Genomic DNA, 18340 nt, shown 5'->3' on the forward strand with positions numbered 1-18340 from the left:
GCTGTGGAGAGAAGCATGAATATTCAATCAACTGTATTCAACCAAAAATCTGAAACTTATATATTTTTTATTGTATATTTTCTTGCTCTCTTTCAAGTTTCTTGTTTACATATATTATTTTTCCATAAAAAGGAATTTTAAACTTTTAAACCAAGAAGGAAGAACAAATAATTTTAGAATTAAAATGAGAGAGAGGTTATTGCTTCAGCTCATTCATAATGCTGACAGAGAGGGCCAGTGACAAAAGGAAACATTAGAAAAGACTCTGGGAGAGGCATTGAGCATCAGACTTCAGCTTAGGTCATGATCTCACGGCTCATGAGTTCAAGCCCCGCATTGGACTCTGTGCTGACAGCTCAGAGCCTGGAGCCTGCTTCCGATTCTGTGTCTCCCTCTCTCTCTGCCCCCTCTCTTGCTTATGCTCTCTCTCTAAGACAAATAAATATTTAAAAATTTTTTGGAAAAAGAAGAAAAAAAAGACTCCAGGAGGGGAACAGAGGAAAAGAGAAAAGGAAAAGGAAAGGACCCTTCACTACAACTGACATTTTCAGTATCTTTCACAGCTGCCTTCCACACACTTCCTGAGATACTGAGACACATTGAATGCCTCTGTCAGTCTTCTATCTTCCCCCTTCCCCTGAAAATCAAATTTCTTTTTGTGGATAAAAAAAATCAATATTCACTGAGTGACTGTAATATATGAGGGAAGTTTCCCCATATTTGAGGAAACCGCAGGAATATCTGTAATGCAATCCAGAGATTCCTCTTTCCTCTCCACCCTCTTCCTCTGCCCACCCCATTCCCTTCCCTTCCTTCATTAGTCTCCTTGAGGATTACAAAAAGAGTTATCCTCTCCTGGATAAGGAAAAGAGTTGAGGGATCTACATGACTTCCCCCCAACCACCATTCCTGAACTGTGATCTGCTGAAGAATTTAAGTCTGACTGTTTTTCCCCCTCAGACAGCCCCTCTGTCTTGGGTTGACTTTAAGAAGCCAGCTAATCAAGACATAGTACAGAGGAGAAAAGAGGCAAAGGAGTGTGCACAGGATTGGACCGGAGTCATTTCTTCCATTATGTGCTTGCGTCCACTTCTTCAGAGAGCAGCCGTCCATGACTGCTATTTCATTTGCACCAAAAGAAACTGTGATAAATATAATTTTCCTTCCATTCTTCTCATGCATGTAGAACTGTTTCTCCCTCCTCCCTTTTATTCTTTCCTTAAGGACCAGTTACTTTGGTATTTGGGTATTTTCCTGTGTTCGCTAGGATATAACCCTCTCTGTCAGGAAGCCTTAATGCAGATGCGACCCCATCTGTCTCACATTGTGTCTCTAAAGAGAAAATCATATACATCAGTATTTAGGGGAGATACCCTTGACCAAAGTCACAGGGTTGGACTTTGTCTGGAAGGAGGAGACAGAGATCACATCACTGATTTTTTTTTCTTTTTCAAGTTTTTATTAAAATTCCAGTTGGTTAACATAGAGTGTATATTAGTTTCAGGTGTAGAATTTGGTGATTTGTCACTTACATGTAACACCCCATGTTCATCACAACAAATATAATCCCTAATGGGCATCATTCACCTAGCCCATCCCCCACCCACCACCCATCCAGCAACGCTGTTTGTTCTCTCTCATTAAGCGTCTATTTCCTGGTTTGCCTCTTTTTTCCCCTCCATGTTCATGTTTTGTTCCTTAAATTCCACATAGGAGTGAAATCATATGGTATTTGTCTTTCTCTGACTGACTTATTTGACTTAGCATAATACTCCAGCTCTGTCCACCACTGATCCTTGATTAATGATGGCAGATTTGGTTTCTCATTTCTACAAGGGGGTGTTAAGTTCAGGGCCTAGTCAGTTCCTTTTCTTCTGCTGTGTCCTTGATGCTGATCTGGGTGATCCTTACACCTGCCAGAGTACCTGCAGGTCATATCATAGTCGACTTTCCTGAAACCAGAATGAATCAGGAATCACACCCACAAGCATTGTAGAGAATGTTTCCTAGGTTTTCTCATCCCTCTCTTTATAAATCATCACAGCCCAGCTGAAGTCATAGGTCACCTCTGTGGTTCCCAGGGTCTTCTCTGAGTATCCTTAAGCCAATTAGGCACTCATTGCCAGAGAGTGTGCCCAGTTTACAGTGAGGGACTCATTTCTCTGTTTCCTGGTCCTAGGAAAACACAGAACAATTACTTTGTTTGAATCGCCAACCATTAAGAAAGAGAGTTTGCCCTCATCTACGTTTTTATACACATTGGCACTGAAAAGTCTTTCCTGGAAGGAGGCCCATAGTTGAGATACAACAGTATCCAAAGAGACCAGGCTTTCCTTACCATAGACTCAGAGGAAGGCAGACAGGGGAAGATAAATACTGCATGAAAGCACTTATCTATTAGATTGAAAAAAGCAAAACTCCTAGAAACAGAGTAGAATGGGGGTTACCAGGGACCGCGAGGTGGGGGAAAGTGGGAGACATTGGTCAATGGCTACAAATCTCTAGTAAACAAATGAATAAGCACTAGGAATGTAATGTACAGCATTGTTTTGATGGCTAACAAGAATGGACCATATAATTGAAAGTTGTTAAGAGAGTTGATCTTGCATGTTCTCACCACAAAAAAAGTAAGGTAATTATGTCCCTTGAGGGAGGTGCTAGCTAATGCTATGGTGGTAAAAATTTGCAAATATGTTAAGTGTATCAAATCAACACATCATACACCTAGAATTTACACAACGTTGTACGTTAATTATCTTAGTAAAGCTGGGAAGGGGAAAAAAGAAAATAAATCAGTAGGACTAGATTCCTGATATCTCATTTAGTCTATAAAACATTTTTCCTACAAATGATGAGACCCTTTCAGTTTTCCCATCTCATTGACGGACCGATCTCAGAAAAGACCAAATCCAAGTGTTTCCTTAGCAGCAGAGCCACACAGAACTTCAGTAAATGTAGACCACGGGAGACTTTTTTTTTTTTTAATCAGGCATGAAGAAAAGTCACCCTGACCGAAAACAAGAAGCTTTCTGGAAACTGGATATGAAGTTTGCACCTAGATTGCCTCCTTCCATTCCTAACTCAGAGTAACACCAGGGTTCTTGAGTGCAGAGGTATCAGGACTCTGTTCGCCTGGAGCCGTGGCCAGCATGAGACGCTAACTAGAGGGAAACCATCCTCCCGTCCAGGCCCCTCCGACGCCCCTCGCGGTTTGTGCCCAGCTCCCCCTGCACCCTCTCTCACTGTGCCTACAGGGACGCAGTAGTACACAGCCGAGTCTGACACTCGCACAGAGCGTTTCTGCAGGTGGAAGGAGCTGTCGCTCGTGACAAGACTGGCCTGAAAACCGTGATGCTCTGTCCTCCGGTTTTCTGATACGCTGTTAAGCAGGAACTCAGGCTCTTTGTTTCGGTACTGGACATACCAGAAAACAAAAACTGTAGAGCCACTCTGGTAAGTGCAGTTCAGGGTCAAAGGCGTCCCCTCAAGGAGAGTAACAGGGCCTTCTGTCTGGGTCACTGAGTCTCCATGGGTCCCTCCTAAAGTAATTAAGATTTTGTTATTTAGGTTGTTATAAACAGAAGGGCAATCCAGTGAGGAAATTGATCCAGATATTCTCACCCACCTAGGAATAGAAAATCATTTTTTAAATTATCGATATACTCCCTAAGCCACCTTTTAGCCCTAACACTGCACTTCTCTGAGCAATAGGCAGCAATTTGAATTGAGATGAGGGTTTGTCAAGATCTAACGATTGCAGTGTAAGATTCGATGATATAAAGAGCATCCCACATCCTCTGGAAATCCCAACAAATCCTGCACATGTACCTTTGGTCATTCCTACAGTATGGAGATTCCTCAAAAAGTTAAACTAGAACTACCTTATGACTACACTATCGGGGTAGCAAACCAAAGAATATGTAAACACTAATTCAAAAGGATATATGCACCTCTATGTTTATTATAGCATTATTTACAATAGCCTAATTATGGAAACAGCCTAAATGTCCATCAATAGATGGATGGATAAGGAAGATGCAGTACATGTACAAAATGGAATATAACTCAGCCATAAAGAAGAATGAAAACTTGTCACTTGCAAGAACATGGATGGATCTAGAGAATATAATGCTAAGTGAAATAAGCTAGAGACAAACAAATACCATATGATTTCACTCATATGTGGGACTTAAGAAACAAAATAAATGAACAAAAGAAAAAATAAGAGAAACAAACCAAAAAAACCAGACTCTTAGCTATAGAGAACAAAGGGATCCCAGAGGGGAGATGAGTGGGAGAAACAGATGAAGGGGATTAAGAGTACACTCATCATGATGAGCACTGAATAATGTATTTAACTGTTGAATCACTATGTTGTACACCAGAAGCTAATATAACATTATGTTAACTATACTGAAATTAAAATTAAAAACTAAATAAAAATAGGTTTAAAAATATGAAATATTACTCACTGAGAATTACAAGCAGGACCACCACAAGCATTGAGCAAAAAGCAGAAAGCATGGCTGTTTGAGGTGTGGGAAAAGAAAATGGCTTTGTACCCCTGAATATACCAAAACTCATAAGGGGTTGCTCTATTCTGATTCTGAATTCTGGATAGGCTCTTCTGGAGAGTTCTTCCTCCTTTGCAAAGAGCACCTTCCTGCCCTGCCGCAACTTGCCAACTAAAAAGAAAACAGAATATGCCCAGAGAAGTAGGGCTGATGAGTGTCAAATCACCATCTGACTGTGGAAATAAACATCCGCGAAAAAGAGTGCCCCCTTGTGGTTTCCCAGGACATTGAAGTGATGTCATTATTGTTGGGTATTTATAGTATAAAATTCATATTCATGTTTTATATTTAACCTACTAATTTTAATTTTTAGTATAATAGGCAATTGTTTGACTCATGGTCATTAATTTTGTCATATTTTTCCATTTTAAAAATAAATTCATTTTTAATTTTGGAACCGTTATCAAGGCTTGTTCTATATAAGAAGCAGCTCCAAAACACAACACTGAAAAATCTTTTAAGAAAAACTAAATGCTAAAGTCTTCATTTATGTTCTCTTTCTGATAGTAAACCATTGCAGGTAGTTATTAGAATATATATCATAATAATTTATAATTATATGTATGCTGAAACTGCTTATGACCATTAGAGCTACAACCACTTGATTTTTTCTGCATGTGGCTTGCCTGTACTGTCATAGAACATATAATACGTCAACTTTCCGACCATTTTTCTCTGTTCTTACTACTGCAAAACCATCTGTATGATGCCGTATGATAATATTTGGCCCTCAGTTGACATCACACAATTATACCCACGTTAGGGTATTGAATTTGCATGATGGTATCCTGGTACTCTGCAGTCATTCAACTGATCCAAAATATTCTCTTTTTGGGTGTTTGTGTGTGTGTGCTCCAATAAAACTTTATTATTTATTTATATTTTTAAATTTTAAAAATTATTTACTTTAATGTGCAAGTTAGTTAACATACAGTGTAGTCGTGGCTTCAGAATTAGAAGGCCCTACTTTCTGAGGCAGGCCCTACCTGGTCTGGCCCTTGTTACTTTTGTGATCCATCTCTTATGCCTCTCGCACTGGCGGACGGCCCTCCAGTCTGTGCCTGGGACAGCTCCTGCCTCAAAGACCTCTCTCACTGGTTGTTCCAACTGCCTGAACTGCTCTCCCGAATGACTGTGTGGCTTCCTTCCTCACTTCCTTCATATATTTTTTCAGTGAGGACAACAGTGGTCCCTTCTTCATAATTAAAATTACAACCAGAGTCGACCCCAGCTCAACGTTGCCAATTTCCAATTCCCTGCGTTATTTTTTCCATGGCACTTAGTGTCTTCTAATATACTATGTAATTTATTATTTATCACTTTTTAAAAATTATCTGTCTGCCTTGATAGAATGTCAAGTCCACTAGGGCAGAAATTTTTACCTGATTTATTCACTGATGAATCTTTACTGTGTATAGATATCTATATTGTATATGCATGGGACATAGCACGTACTCAATAATATTTGTTAAAGATTCTAGGTCATGAAATGCAGATTTACATACTGGCTTATTTTAAGTAGATTTTGAGGTGATTTTCAATAAGATTAACAAAATAGAAATATGAAAGGGTAAATTTAACACCCATCACAGAAAATTTAAGTCTGAACTTCCTGGAGGAAATGAGAAAACTAACCATAAAAATGGGTATCTGTTGAATACCTAATGTACTAGTGCACTTGCTACTATTGGAGTCGATTGGAACATACCTGAAACAATAGATCAGGGCCTTAATATATGTCTGTATGTGTATTTTTGGAATTTTGCTAAATCCTAACAATAATCTTATGAGGTCCTTCTAATTACTAGCCTTTTTCAGATGAGGAAGTTGATACTCAGAGAGCTCGAGACACTTGTCCAAGACTACATAGCTGGTCCATTAGGATTTGAACAGTGATATGTTAGTCCCCCCCAACCCCTCTTTTTAAATACTGTCCTGCCAGTTGTAGATTAACCTCCCATGTATTACAAACTGGAAAGTATGCCAATTCCTCATGGGAGAAAACCAGTTACTCAATTCTCGTGTAATTCTTTTACATTCAGTAATTTCTTAGTTCCCTCTCCATCCCTTCCTGAGCTCCTGGCTGATTCCCCAACCCTTTCCTGATGTGACTCTTACTCTTATGCAAACTATATGAATCTTTTGTGCCTCATTGACACCTTTTAAAAATGCAATGAAGATTTCTCCCAAATAACACTTATGCCTTAATAACACAATGCCTCTAGTCAATTTCAGGAGGCTTATGAATCTTCAAGGAGTCTCACCATGGTTAACAATCCTGCATTACATCTCTTCTCTCTAAAAAAAATCCCAGATGCCAGCACTCAGAGCCAATTATTTCCTAGCTTCTTAATGTTCCTAGCTTTTTCTATTATATTGATTGTGATTAAAATTAAGGATTTGGACTGTATGACTGCTAGTGTAAGGATGTAGGTCTGAATCAAACTGACTCCATGACAGGCTTCAAGTTTCCCCTCTGACCTTGGAGGCCTAGGTGTCAACTTCTCAGAATCATTAGACAACAGAAGGGCACACATTGCCCAAAAGGAAGGAGGGACAACCCTTGTAACAGCTAATCAGGAAAGGCCCGCTAACACCTTTAACATTTCTAAGGGCAGGCCTAGAGATAGAAGCTATAGATAATCACCTATTGCTTAAGGCTGGTCACACCCTGTGTGAGGGGCCTGGGTCCACTCTAATTGGTCAGTACTCTACTGCCAATAATAACAAACGATATCTAGGTCACTATCTGTGTCACAGTTTCCTGTAACTCCCCCTTCCCAAACCCCATAAAAGGTCCTACCCTCCTTTGTTCAGGGCTCTCAGCATGAATCCACTGCGCTGGTAAAGTCTGTGAGCCCAAGTTTAGGTCCGGCGAGCCTAAACCTGTAATAAAGCCCTTTGCTTTTGCATGCGTGACTCGGTCTCCCTGGCGGTTTCTGGTTTTGGGGGACAATATAGAAATCTTGGGCATAACACTAGTGTATATTCTAGCTCTCAAATTCTACTTTTCTCATTTTATCATTTTCTTCCTCTATTCTTTTAGTATCTTTTCCCTACGTTCTCATGCAAACAGTGTAATGATACCATCATGGCAATGTTTCATGTGGCTCTGGGTAGACTGAGATGTCAACCATAACCCCAAACAGAGTCAGCCAAAAAACCCACAATTCAGCCATCATTAGTATTAAAAAGAGTCACAGGCCCAAGGTGGAGTCAGTTGTGCACAGGACAGAAACATTAAGACTTAATTGCAGTTTCGACCTCTCCATGGGTGGAATTTTAAGCCAATCAATATGGAATTTTCTGGTCAGCACCGATGAGATAATCTGTGACAGGGGGCCCTCCCCCAAGAAAGATGAGGATAATCTGCATAAGACCCCAGGCCCCCACCAAGACTCAGTGACTTTGCCTGAAACTATCCTTTCTTTTCTTATGCTAATAACTTTCTGCTCCTCCTTCCTTCCTATTAAAACATTCCATTGTATACAATTCCTGGGAACTCTCCTTTGCTTTCTAGATGCAATGCTGCCAAATTCATGAGTCACTTCATAAAGCCAACTAGATCTTCAAAGTTACTTGGTTGAATTTTCTTTATTTAATATTAACTGAATATGCCGTGACATCTGGATTCTATCATTTTGCTAATTAATAAACTGAAAATGAATCAAGAAAGGAGGTAATATACGATGACAGACTGATAACAGGGTGGGGGGAGGAAAAATAATTCTCCTTCTAATCTTCTAGGCTCTTGATGGAGACAACCTCTCTCTCTCCTACCCTGCAACAAAAGACAGATCAGTAGAAGAAAAACAAAAGTTTGATGGTATGCACATTTCTTGTATTCATGAGAGAGGCCCAGAAAAACTGAAAACTCCCAGAAAAGCCTCAACCCATCAACTTAAATACCATCGTCAGCTAAAAACCTGCTGGAGTCCCGCTCCGGCCAGTCCAGGGGTGCCCCAAAGGAGAGCTGGTGTCGGCGCAAAGGAATGGACACAGACAGCTCAGGTGAACCAATCTGGACAGTTTTTTGATTCTTCAGCAAGCTTATATCTACTTTCTACTTCCTATATGTTTGCATCAAGCTTTTGTTTTTATTCTCAGAATGTTTCCAGGGAATTCATCCATGAGGAAACTTTCTGGTTATTTCCTTGCATTTCTGCTTTTTTACTTTATAGAGTTAATTTTTTTCTTTTACATTTTATTTATTTTTGAGAGACAGAGAGAGAACATGAAGAGGAGAGGGACGGAGAGAGAAAGAGACACAAAATCCGAAGCAAGCTCCAGGCTCTGAGCTATCCGTCAGCACAGAGCCGATGTGGGGCTCAAACCCACAAACCATGAGATCATGACCTGAGCCGAAGTCGGACGCTCATCTGACTGAGCCACTCAGGCATCCTTAGAGTTAATTTTTAATCTTATTATTTTTATGCCTGACAAGCTAGAGGGCTAATTCTGTTTTCTATATTTATAGTTCCAATTGTTATAACTGAGACAGGTAGGGCCTATTCTTTAGAGAAACTGAAGCGTGACTGCTTTCTTAGTATCCACCCTTACTGTAACTGAAAGTGTAAGGACGCAGGTCTGATTCAGCCTTCCCCTGTACTTAAAGGGGAAGGTGCCGGCTTCTCCGTATCATTGACCAATGAAAGGGCGCACATTGCCCTGGAAAGGAGGGACAACTCCTGCGGCATCCAATCAGGAGAGGCCGGCTAACACCTTTGACCTTTCTAGGGGCGGGCCTAAAAATAGAGTCTAGTCATGCCCCGCCCTACTTGAGGGTCTTAGTCACGCCCTACATGAGGGTCCTGGGCCCACTCTGTGATTGGTCGGTACCCTAAATGTTGTGATTGGCTCCCACTACTGCCAGTATTGATAGGGGGGTAGGGAATGGATCGCTGTACCTGTGTCGTCATTTCTTGTAACGCCCCTTCCTAAAAAAGCCCCTACGCCGCCATGTTCGGGGCTCTCTCCATGTGACCAGTGGGTTGGTGGAGTCTGTGAGCCTGAGCTTAAGCCCGTAATAAAGCCCTTTGTTTTTGCATGCATGACTTGGTCTCCCTGGTAGTCTCTGGTTCTTTTTGGGGTGATATTGGAAACTTGGGCATAACAAAAGCATGCAGGTCTGAACCAAACTGACTCCATGACAGGCTTTAAGTTTCCCCTCTGAACTAGAAGGCCTAAGTTTCAGTTTTCCCGAAACTATCAGGCAGTTAGTTGCACATTGCCCAAGGCAGGAGAGACCACCCTTGTAACACCCAATCAGGAAAGGCCAGCTAACACCCTTAACATTCCTAAGGACAGGCCTGTAGATGGAAACTATAGATAGTTACCTGTTGTTTAATACTAGATTAACCAGTTACTCACCCCACGTGGGGGTCCTTGGCCCACCCTGTAATTGGTTATTTTCAAAGAAACACTAAATATTGTGATTGGGTCCCGCCAAAAGTAATGAATGCTCTAAACAAAATGTGTGGTTAAAGTTGTTGCCAATACTGTTATATGATAATGATTGGATCACTGTACCTATGTCTCATTTTCCTGTAACTCCCCCTTCCCAAACCCCGTAAAAACCCTGCTCAGCCCTTGTTTGGGGCTCTCAGCACGGATCCACTGTGCTGGTGAAGTCTGTGAGCCCCAGCTTAAGCCCGGCGAGCTTAAGCCTGTAATAATAAATGCCTTTTGCTATTGCATGCATGACTTGGTCTACCTGGTGGTCTCTGGTTTTTGGGGACGATATTGCGATCTGGGCATAACATAACCTTTTACAGGGGCATGGTCTTTAATGATCAATGGCTGCTAAGTTACAGGGAAAGGCCCAATAAGAAAAATAAGCTGATTGAACAGCAGAAGAGATATCAGTAGTTTCGCTTCCAGAGAACTGCTGTGCCGTCTTCTCTTGTCGACCCCCTGGGCTGTGCCATCAGGTGGGTGATGAAGTTCGGCTCCAGCCAAGACCAAAGGAAGATGTTGGAGGTTGAGGGATGTACCAGTTATGGAAGGTTTTTGGCCAAAGCATAGTAAACAAGGGTATGGTGATTGTGCGTATTTAATGTGCTACCGTCTCGGGCTGCCTGGGGGGCTCAGTTGGTTAAGCATCCACTCTTGATTTTAGTTCAGTTATGATCTTACAGTTCGTGAGTTCAAGCCCTGAATCAGGCTCTGTGCTGACAACATGGAGCCTGTTTGGTATTCTCTCTCTCCCTATCTCTGTCCCTTCCCCAGTCATGCTCTCTCCCTCTCCCTCTCTCTTTCTCTGTATCTCAAAATAAATAAACTTTTTAAAAAGTTGTTACCTTCTCTGTAGATAAGCATTTCTAGAGCTTTATTCTGCTCTCTTTCAATAGAAACGGCAGTTCAGGGTTTTAAAAAAAAATAGAAAAGTCCTCAACTCAGTACCACCAGTGCCCAGCATGATAAGGTACAAGTTACTTCTATTAAAAAGTTATAGGGACGCCTGGGTGGCTCAGTTAGTTAAGTATACAACTTGATTTTGGATCAGGTCATGATCTCATTGTTGTGCGTTTAAGCCATGCATTGGGTTCTGTGCTGACAGTGCACAGCCTGTTTAGGATTCTCTGTCCTCTCTCTCAAAAATAAAAATAAATAAACATTTAAAAAATCCCTTATATAAGAAAAGGTTATACATAGACCCACTCACTGATACCACACACATAGTTCTAAATCCATCTTTATGATAATCATAACTTATGGCATATTGCCCGATATAGTATGGTCCTTTCACAAAATGAATAACAAACAAAATGGGCATTAAGAAGAAAACTGCACGACCACAATGGAGTCACTTAAGGCCCTATATCAGTAAACCAAGATTTAATAACTAACCTACCAGCAGTTTCAACCCCCGCAGGAATGTACCTTTAACTAGCCAAACCAGAATTTTAGGCAATCCCCTAAAAAGCTCCTTCCCCTTTAGAAGGGCAACCTTACCTAAACATTGCATTCCTTATAATAAATTCTTTTTTTTTTTAATGCATTCTCTCTGCCTTTAAAAACCTTTTCCTTCCTGGGGCTCCTGGGTGGCTCTGTTGGTTAAGCGACCAACTTTAGCTCAGGCCATAATCTCACAGTTTGTGGGTTCAAGCCCCTCATTGGACTCTGTGTTGACAACTCGGAGCCTAAAACCTGCTTCAGACTTTGTATCTCTCTTTTCCCCTCCCCCACTCATAGTCTGTCTCTCTCTCTCTCAAAAATAAATGTTTTAAAAAATAATAAAATAAAATAAAAACCTTTCCTTTCTGTGGAGCATTCTCTGCATGCTGGATGGAATGCTTCTCTGGATTCATGAATCATTTAATAAAGCCAATTAGATCTTCGATTTCACTTGGCTCAATTATGTTTTTTAACATAGGTCAATTTTTTTATCCTTGCCATCATTATCATCATCATTATTTGGAGTTCCGTTTAGAAGGATCCCAGAAATGTTTAGACTTACGTTTTTTTAAATTGTTTTTGTTCTTTATGTAGAGGAATCTACATTCTATGTTTAAAAGGAATTTATTTAACCCTATACATGTGTAATGCTGTTCTGGGCTAGTCACAAAAATTTGGCAGAATTCATTGTCTTTAAATTCTTACACACACACACACACACACACACACACACACACATGCATACATCCAAATCCTCCTTTCTTGCTCTCAGGCACTCTTCGGGGCATATTCATTTTTCCTGAAAACTTAGACTCTGAATTTCAGAGCTGAGACAAACTGGAGAGTCACAGGTTAAGCCCTTCGTGTTCCGATGAGGAAACTGAGATCCATAAATCTCACCAACTGTCACTCAGTAGTATTGCTGAGGCTGTGAGATGAATCCCCCACTCCCTCGGGGTCAGTCCAGTGCTCTTCCTCACACCCTTTGATTGGGTCGGTTCAGTTCGAGTACCTCCATTGAATATGCCAGGAGCATATGACCCTTGGGGTCAACACAGCTAGCAGCTCTATTGACTGAGTTTTTTTAGCAGAGTTTGGGCACAGGAAGCAGGTGGCGGGACCCTGCTGTGTGTCTGCAGCACAGAAGTAGGTGGCTGAGTCTGCAGGCTGGGATTCTGTTATGTGAAAGGAACTCCGTTTGACAGTCTTATCAAAGGTGGCCGTTAGTCTTCCTGTCTGTTTTTCACCCTCATTTTCACGTATTAGTAGCAAGAAGACAAGGCCTCTTCCCGGATCTTGTCGGTACCACTGGAAGACCACTGGAGAAAATTGTGTGTAGTTACAGGTCAGAACGGCCTTCTCACCCTCCTGGATGTTCAAAGACTGAGGACTCTGTTCCATCTTCTGGCCGCTTACCCCTAGGCAGAGACACAATACCAAAAATAGGAACTTTAGTCACTACACTACACTCTTAAGAGTCATATTTTCTTTCCGCTACCCCAGGTATAACCAAGATGAAGCAGAACGAATTCCAGTTCTTCCCCCTCCATCCTGTGCCCTGGGTCCCTGGATCTCTTTGTTCTCATCACCAGGAAGCCTCCAACTCACAGTCCACTGGAAGCCACAAAATCACCAAAATAACTCCCGGGAACAGCTCCATCTTCTCCCCAGCTGTAGCCTGATAAGGTGGACTCAGTCTCCTCAATCAAAAAGCCATTCTCCTTAGTTTGGAGTGTGTTTCTGCAGTTCTTCTCTGAGAGGAAGTCTCTGCTTCCTACCCAATCAGCGACAAGCTTCTTCAGCTGTCTACAGACACACACTGGTCTGATCCAGCTTTAAAGCAAATTTGTTTCCAATCTGAGAAAGGATCCCAACAGATGGGAAACACCGCCATCTTGTGTTCTGAAGCCTTTTGACAATAATAAAATGTGCTCTAGACCAGTGCTTCTCATACCAATTACCTAGGGATCTTGCTAAAATACAGATTCTTTTTCATTATGTAGGGGAGCAAGAATATCCTGTTCCTTTCAAGGTCCTTCTAGCCAGACAAGGGATCAAATGGTGATGAAACAGATTAATAGGAGAGAATCAGATTTGATTCCATACTTAAGGGGAATCTACACAGACGTGGAAATTCCAAAGACAGGCAAAATGAGATATATATATCATTGTGAACTAAGGAGAAGGAGGTAGAGGTAGGGGTCTGGAACTTCAAAGGGAAGGAAAGCAATTCATGGGAAGATGAAAAGGTAAATATTTGGAAAACAATTTGAGCCACAATGGACATAGAGAACTTTGACAAACAGGCTTTGTTAAGTTTCTCCCCATCTACCACACTTAGTTCATGGTATAATATAGTTATTTATGGAGAAAGCTCCTTTCCTGGAGCAGGTGGTCTATCTAAATTCTTTTTAAGCAATTGTTGGGTAGGGGGGAGGTAAAAGCTTTTCCTGAATCTGCTGGGTTTTGATTGCCTTTTAACTCAAAATAATCTTCGTGCCAATGTGGCCTATCTTGGGGCAGCCAGTCCAGGGCCCGCCCCTACCATTAGGTCTCTGGTGGAACTGGATAGTCTATATTTCTTTCTTTTTTTTAGTTTTTTTAAATGTTTTTTATTTATTTTTCAGAGACAGAGAGAGACAGTGCAGGCAGGAAAGGGTCAGAGAGAGAGGGAGACACAGAATCTGAAGCAAGCTCCAGGCTCTGAGCTGTCAGCACAGAGCCAGACCCACACGGTGCTCCAAACGACGAACCATGAGATCATGACCTGAGCCGAAGCTGGACGCTTAACTGACTGAGCCACCCAAGCGCCCCTGGATAGTCTATATTTCTAACAAGTGTCCTGGTGATGTCTATGCAGTAGATTCTCAGCCCATACTTTAAGTAACAAGTCTAGAAGAATGCTGGTTGAGTTGCAGTTCAGAAAAGGGAATTTACAATATTAAGGTCTGAAATGGGACAAATGATCATGTTTCCCAAGGTGTCCATTCCACTGCCCCATCAGGCTATTCTGATGTTCCCACAAGAGTCTGCCACCAGCTGTAGATAATGTAAGACACAGAACAATGCATGGCTGCATCCGAGGGAACTTTCTCAGATCAAGGGAGTGAACCTCCTCTCTTCATCCTGACTGGCCTCCCACAGGCAGAAAAATTATTGTTTTAACTTCAAAAGGTTTTCTTCTTGATCTTGTTGGGCTAATGTAAGTAAATACTCACTTTAAATTCAGGAGGAACTCAAATCAGGGAAGTTTCCTGGTTCATGCAGAACCGTGCTCTCTGAAAGGTAAATTGTTTTGTTTTGTTTTGTTTTTAACACAACAGTCTTCTGATTGCATATATCAGAATTTCTTTCTTTTCTACTTTGCTAATGCTAAGGTGAGTGTATTGTATTCACTTCCTCAATCCATGGATGGATAAATGGATGGACAGATGGGCAAATAAATGCACGGAATGCATGGGCTAGGGGATTATGAGAAAATAAAACTGGAATGAGGATTTGGGTCTAGAAGGCAGAAGATTTTGAATGCTTGAATTTGTAGGTTATTTATTAGCAAAAAATAAGTCTATTGAGGGTTTCAGCAAGTAAGTAATATTATGAAAATGCTATACATTTGACCTGGCTGCTTTTCCACAAGAGTAATTTGGAGAGAGAGGTTGATAGACATCATGGAGTATGTTCCAGACTTGAACTATCCTGGCTGTGACACCTACACTTGCATTTAATCTCTGACTGAGCTTGAGCAAGCTACTTAACGTCTTCAAGTACCAATTTTTTTGTCTGCGAAACAGGAATATCATCAGGTTGTTATGAGGAGATATAGAAGGCGGACATCCATAAAACACCTTATACCTATATCACACACAATGAGAACTCAGTAAATGTGAACTCTTACTCTGAGAGAAGGAACACAGGGACGTCTGGGTGGCTCAGTCCCTTAAACATCTGACTCTGGCTCAGGTCATGATCTCTTGGCTCAAGAGTTCTAACCCTGCGTCAGGCTCTGTGCTGACAGCTCAGAGCCTGGAGCTTGCTTCAGATTCTGTCTCCCTCTCTCTTTGCCCAGCCCCGCCCCACCCCACCCCATCTCAAAAATAAAGAAACATTAAAAAACAATTTTTTTAAGAGAATGAATACAATGCAGGCTACACAACCAGCATTCTAACTGTGAGGTATAATGACTGAACCAGAGTTCACTGCATTTCAGAGCTGGGAGGAATTTTAGAGAATTTGCAGAAAATGACGGATTAGAGATACCTTAAATCAAATAAGACTTATACGCTAGAAAATGTGAAAAAGAGATTGAAAAGAGAAGAAGAATCACTACTTACCCTATTAAGCAAAGATACACATTATCTCTATCTTGGGGTCTTACTATCTGACCTTTGTGCTGCTCAGATTTTCACTAAGTAACAATATTAAGTAGCAATCACACAAGTTAATGTCTTGATTCTTTTCAGTAATCACTTTTAGATTCTCTTTTTAAATACCATTTATTCTCTATCTAATATTCCATTTGGGTGATCAAGCCCTTCCCTTTAAGATTAGACATTTTGGGTTTCAATTTTGGGGTACTATAAATAATTTCCCAAATATCTTTGTAAATAATTATTTTCATGTACGTGGAGAGTTTTCCTGAAGACAAATTTTCTAGGGAAAAAATTACAAGGAAAAATTAATCTGTTTTTAGATTACGAAGTCATGTTTTTCAATTACTTTTCAAAATAGCTTACAAAGTTACTATCCCACTAGTCTGTTCATTTCATGGCATCCTACTCAAATTCTTGTTCTTCAAATCTCTATTAAATTATTCCTACAACTCCTTAATGGTTTTTTTTTTAGTTATTTGTTTACATTTGTATGAATAACATTGAGCTTAAACATTTTCCATGTGTTTTTGAACCATGGTATTTTTTCCTGTGTAAAGTCCCTCAGCGTACATGCTGAATCTTTACCTATTTTGATCTCAGGGTTTTCTTTCTTACACATATAAAAGTTATTCAGTGAAATTATTAATCAGTTGTCACATTAGCAGCAAAGTCACAGTGAGTTATCATTTTAGTGTAATTTCTGTCATGTTTTTCATATAATAAATTAGCTTTTACTATTTATGTAATCAAATCTATTTTTCCCCTTGATTTCTTCCGTTGTTCTTAAGTTTAGAGAATTCTTCTCTCTTTAGCTCCTTCATTAACAAATGCATTTGTATGTTTTACTAATAACTGTGATTTTTTAATATTTCTGGAATTTATTTCATCATGTGAGGTACTTCATTTATTTGTTCAACCAATATTTACTGATTGCCTAGTGATTTTGCAACACTTTCATTTTCAAATAGTCAGCTTTGTACTTCTCAAATTAGAGGACCCTTGCCCTCAAGACAAAGCATGTAGCAAATATAATGCATCATCTGGGAACACTAATATTACTGAAAAATTGAAGACAAGGTAAACCGGTAAATGATTTACATTTAATAGGCTCTAAAATTAATATGGATACATAATGCAGTAAAATAAAAATGATCACTCACAAAGCTTAAAGTAAACATGAGACTGCCTACCTTTCACCAGACTACTTGAGCCTACTGTGCCCTCACATCCAGATTTCAAAAAGGAAAGTCATGGAGCACCTGCGTGACTCAGTCGGTTGAGCGTCCAACTTCGGCTGAGGTCATGATCTCATAGTTTGTGAGTTCGAGCCTCACGTCAGGCTCTGTGCTGACTGATCAGAGCCGGGAGCCTGCTTCAGATTCTGTGTCTCCTTCTTTCTCTGCCCCTCCCCCACTTGTGCTCTGTCTCTCTCTGTCTCTCAAAAATAAATAAATGTGAAAAAAAAATTTTTAATTCAGAAAAGAAAGTCATGTTCTTTCTCCCTGCTCTACAGGGAAGCTTCGGGAGAAGGTCTGAAAACCTCTGGCCTGAATAATTGATACAACATAATGTGAGGATAGTCCTGTTCTGCCCCATTAATTTAAAATTCCTCTTTTGTTTTATTCAGTCTTTCATATTCCAGTCCATTTCTTGTTTTTTCATAATCTTTGTACCAATTATACTGTTATTGTTATTGTTACTGTTATTATTAGCTAGCACACTTTAAAAAACTATTTTAAGAGTAACATCTGAGGTAAGAAAAATATTGCTTTTCACCACAAATACAAGGGAATGATTAAAGAAACAAAATGGTGACATTGGGGCATTTGAGGGGCTCAGTTGGTTGAGCATCCGACTTCAGCTCAGGTTGTGATATCAGTTTGTGAGTTTGAGCCCCGTGTCAGGCTTTGTGCTGACAGCTCAGAGCCTGGAGCCCGTCTTCAGATTCTATGTCTCCTCTCTCTCTCTGCCCCTCCCTGCTCACAGTCTGTCTGTCTCTCTTTCAAAAATAAATCAACATTTTAAAAAAAGAAATATTGATAAAAATAATAAAAGTATTAAAAAATCAATTTCTTAAGATTTGACAAATGTGAAATGCTCAGATTATGATATAACATTAAGTGGAAGTAAGTCAAAATATTAGTCTGTGTGCTTCTAGTTTCTTTTTATTTATTTTTGAGAGAGACAGAGACAGCATGAGCAGGGGAAGGGCAGAGAGAAAGAGAGAGAAAACCCCAAGCAGGCTCCGCCCTGCCAACACAGAGCCCAATGCAGGGCTCGAACCCACGAAACTGTGACACACTCAACCAACTGAGCCACCCAGGTGCCCCTAGTGTGTTTCAAATTTTAAGCAGAAGTTTAATGAAGAAGATATACCAGATGTTAGCCATGATTTATCTGAATAATAGCATTATATTTTAACTATATTTTATATATCTTTTTGGTTGGCTTCCTATAACATAGAGTTAATATTTTTATAATCAGAAAAAAGTTAATACA

At 40.3% G+C, this 18340-nt stretch overlaps 2 gene segments (V, D, J or C); both read right to left on the reverse strand.

Moving 5' to 3' along the window:
• Positions 1 to 1711: 1711 nt before the first annotated feature.
• LOC115302240 lies at positions 1712 to 5243 on the reverse strand. The segment is given in 4 exon segments: positions 1712 to 2175; positions 3253 to 3539; positions 4473 to 4685; positions 5201 to 5243. Coding segments are annotated over 4 exon segments (564 nt in total).
• A 7146-nt stretch (positions 5244 to 12389) lies between these two features.
• LOC115301977 lies at positions 12390 to 13261 on the reverse strand. The segment is given in 2 exon segments: positions 12390 to 12889; positions 13080 to 13261. Coding segments are annotated over 2 exon segments (471 nt in total).
• Positions 13262 to 18340: the final 5079 nt, after the last annotated feature.

The sequence above is a fragment of the Suricata suricatta genome, chromosome 9, assembly GCF_006229205.1.
Source record: "Suricata suricatta isolate VVHF042 chromosome 9, meerkat_22Aug2017_6uvM2_HiC, whole genome shotgun sequence".
Lineage (NCBI taxonomy): Eukaryota > Metazoa > Chordata > Mammalia > Carnivora > Herpestidae > Suricata > Suricata suricatta.